The sequence below is a fragment of the Branchiostoma floridae genome, chromosome 7 (assembly GCF_000003815.2).
Source record: "Branchiostoma floridae strain S238N-H82 chromosome 7, Bfl_VNyyK, whole genome shotgun sequence".
In the NCBI taxonomy this organism is placed as follows: domain Eukaryota; kingdom Metazoa; phylum Chordata; class Leptocardii; order Amphioxiformes; family Branchiostomatidae; genus Branchiostoma; species Branchiostoma floridae.
In genome coordinates this window covers 20714117-20717780 of record NC_049985.1, presented here as the reverse complement: position 1 = coordinate 20717780, position 3664 = coordinate 20714117, and the positions used below count along the sequence as shown (strand labels likewise).

At 41.2% G+C, this 3664-nt stretch overlaps 1 protein-coding gene across 1 annotated transcript in view; it reads left to right on the top strand.

Annotated features, from left to right (window-relative positions):
• The window catches only part of LOC118420159 (cytidine monophosphate-N-acetylneuraminic acid hydroxylase-like), a 19428-nt gene extending 16898 nt beyond the window's left edge, over window positions 1–2530 (top strand). Inside the window, exons 12-15 of the mRNA XM_035826869.1 lie at window positions 542–658; window positions 1274–1389; window positions 1705–1841; window positions 2238–2530. Coding sequence (XP_035682762.1) covers window positions 542–658; window positions 1274–1389; window positions 1705–1841; window positions 2238–2344 — 477 coding nt within the window. The 3' untranslated portion in view covers window positions 2345–2530. The remainder of the gene's footprint in view (window positions 1–541; window positions 659–1273; window positions 1390–1704; window positions 1842–2237) is intronic.
• Window positions 2531–3664: the final 1134 nt, after the last annotated feature.

Sequence of the window (3664 nt, the reverse complement as noted above, 5' to 3'; positions counted from 1 at the left end):
AAAAAAAAAGGGGAAGGTGAGGGATGGGAACGAGGGAAGGGGAGAAGGTTAGAGGAAAAGGAAAATAAGAGGGAGGTAAAGGTGGAAATAATGTGGAAATGTTGGTTGAAGTAAACATATAGAAATAAAATGGAGAGAAGAAAAGAAAGGCAAAGTTAGGCCAATATCCACCTTAAGGGACACAATGTAGGGGTCGTTACTTTCTTGTCTGGAGTGAAACACCATGATAGGAGAATCTCGATATCTCTGTACGGCACCATTTCTCTTGAAGCCAACTGTTACAGAAGGAAAAGACTAAGACAAACCAATGAGCAGGAACGGTGTGTCGAGGCAATTGAGTCACAGTCCTCAGGTCAACAGGTCAATGCAAATTTTCTTTTCTGGCACTCATTACTTTCTGATTGGCCATCACTAATACGAATCTTAAATGATATACCATTTGGCTCGCCCCTAAGGCGTCGCCAAAAAACTAATAAACTAGCATGCTAGATGGAGATTAAAAACGTACTTATAGATGTCGTCCGTTTTATGTTGTTAACAGATGATAGAGACAGACGAAGATTTCCAGCCTGTTGAGGGCGGGTATGACTTCCTGGTGGACTTCTCAGACCTGAGTTTCCCTGCACAGCGGCCAGCCAGGGAGCATGCGTACTTGGAGGTAACGTGACGTCATCTTCCCAGAATTCATCAGTGCCATTTCTAAGTTAATGCAGACTGAAATGAGCATTTCACTTTCTCAACTCAATCTTTAAATATAATAGTAGGTCCGTGAACAGTTTAGTAACTAAAGTTTGGTTAATCATTACCTTTTCATTCAGCCAACGTTTCGCCGACCGTCCGTCGCTTTTCTCAGGGCAAATGTAATTACAACACAACTCCTCTTTACGTTTGGGACCGCCTTGCAAACACCACACATGTACATTTACAACCTTTGTAAATATGTTCTAAATGCTGCGCGTTCGGGACCGTATCTGTAAGCAGCGACACCTATGCTGCAGCGCAATATAAACCAATCAGAATTGCCTTGAGGAAGGTTGCAGATGGTCACTAAATCATCGGTTAGATAAAACACTTTAAGAATGTACAAAGGACCTTGATATTTTTTCGATTCATGATAGGTCGCACAACGAAGCATCCAACATTCACTAATCAGCATGGCATTTCCTCTTGAATTTCTTCCTGGCGATTTTTGTGCATTGTAGCATATTTGTCCGATTATTAGTATATTTTGACGCAATTCTTTTTGTCAAACTTATGGGTTGTTTTTTTTAAGATCAAGAACCGGATCGGAGTCCATCGCCAGACGGTTCTGAAGGGCCTGTTTTGGGACGATCTGTATATCGGGTTTCAGAACAGGATATCACGTGACCCAGACACGTTCCACTACAAGTAAGGTCTCTTTTTTGTGGGACGAAGACGAGTGACCAACATTCTTTGTTTTGTGTTGTTTTGCTTAATTTATTCACACTTAAAACATAACAAATACATAACATGGTAAGGGAGGGCAGTAGCCTTTGCTTGTATGAAAGTCCTCATTTATCAAATCATCATCATGTATGGATGAATGAATATAAATGCCATTTGAACGGAATGCTAGTCTAAGAGTAGATCATGCTTTTGATTGTTGAAGAGCCTCAACTAGGTAAGAGCAGTTATTTCAACAATTTTCTGACGCATCTACCCCCCCCCCCCTCGTATTCACAGGTTCTGGAACCACATGCAGATCCTCCTACCGGAGCAGCCACCTGATTGGACAGGCTTCCTGTGCAAGCAGCGCAAGATGCATGACGGGAAATATGCCCGGGCAGTCTGGAAACCGTCAGACAAGAGCAACTCCGTCGGTAAGACGCACGTCTTAAGATTGCTAATAAAAAAAATTGAATTTCCTTGTAATTCTCCATGCACATATCTTTAACCTCACACATCATTTCCGTAGACCTTCTGCTACCTTCTCCGAGGCAATAATGACTGATCTATCTTTTTATTGCAACAGATAAATACATAACATGATGGCGGCACACTCAAGCTCAACATGCTTATTTTCGTTAACCATGAACCAGGACGAGGGGGATACAAACTTAGCCACGTTTGAGACTGCAATGTGCTTGTCACAGCGCCACCTAGCAACCAGAGATTCAGTTATTATAGCCTTGGGGAAGTTAGTAGAAATTAACTACTAGATTAAGTTCTTAGTTGAGAGAGTTGTTCAACGATTATTTTTTCTTTCTCACCAACAGTGTCCAGTCTACTGGATATGCTGGTCAGAGCGAAGCTTCTTCTAGTTCCCGGGGTTATGGCATCCATGGCAACAGCTGTGTACCTGTTATTGACATTCAAACGTTAAGAATGTTGGGCTGCCTTCAAGAAATGATGAAGTTAGTGTATTCGTTGAAATACCTATTTAAACGCACAAGTTTTACGAGGCCTTGAATTTGTCCGTCGACGTATAATTTTTAAAGGATTATATCAAAAATGTATTTAATTGTATGTTGTACTTTGCTGTCAATATAGTGACAAAGCTAACGTGCCTTACAAGAAATCAGCCAACGATGACTGTATCTATGCAAGCGATGAATCGTGGAAACCTATCAAATGTACAAAACAGCAGAAAGCAAGAGACTATCATGGACATTGTGCTGGAGACTCTTTGGCTAGGCTGACCTATAAAAGTAGGGGGTGAAATTGTTTGTTCGTCTGTTTGAACCTTTGTTTAATTTTTTTTGTCATTTTAATCTTCCGGCTGTAGGTGGCTCTAAGAATATAAAAAAATCCAGCTGTGCAGTGGAATATATGAAAATATAAAGTTTGATATCAAGACAAAAGTGTTTTGAAGTGCTTTCCTTTAATGTTTCAACTATGTGTCACGTTCGTTTATTTGGTGGTCCTGGTGATAGTTGATGGCATTCATGCGGCGCAGGGTGCGCCTCTAGTGGAGTAGCTTAGTCAGGCTTGTGAAGGCAGTTGAATGCCCATCTTTCAACGGACCAACGGCAAGATGAAAGGAGATAAAGAAAAAGGAGTATTGTAAAGTCCCCAATGAACATTCATTAGACCTTTGTCATAATCTGATACCAAAAATGGGTGTATAAAGGATCAGTCATGCACAATTTTTTTTCTTCCGTTTTTGAGGCTACCAACTTCAATTTGCTGAAGTCTTTTGTAGCCTATATAGGAAAGTCGTGTAAAGTGCCTTTCCCAAGGGCACAAGATCGGTGACACGGCGGGGTTTGAACTCAGGACCTTCTGGACCTGAGTCAAATGTGCTGCCGATTGCGCCACGCGGTCCCACTAGGGGGTTGACTCGAAAAGTACGACATGATGTCCTTCTGATGTACAGTTATATCTATTTCCCTTCCGAACACCAGTTTCTTCTGTTAGGCCACGTTGATTTGATTATATGGATGACATCCGCGCTCGCACCAATTTTCGGCCACTTCCAAAAAAAAAGAAAAGTTTTCGACCACACAATAAATTGTGCAAAGCAGCTGTAAAATGAGCACAAATATTCCGTAGATTGAAAAAAAGTATCAGAAAACAGATAACTAATGCCATAGAATGCCAAAATGAATCTAAAGTCAAAGAAAAAGATGTGAAAGGACAGAGAAAATTCAGGTCCAGAGGATCATTTCCAGGTCCGGACATGAACCTGGACATGTCCGGACCT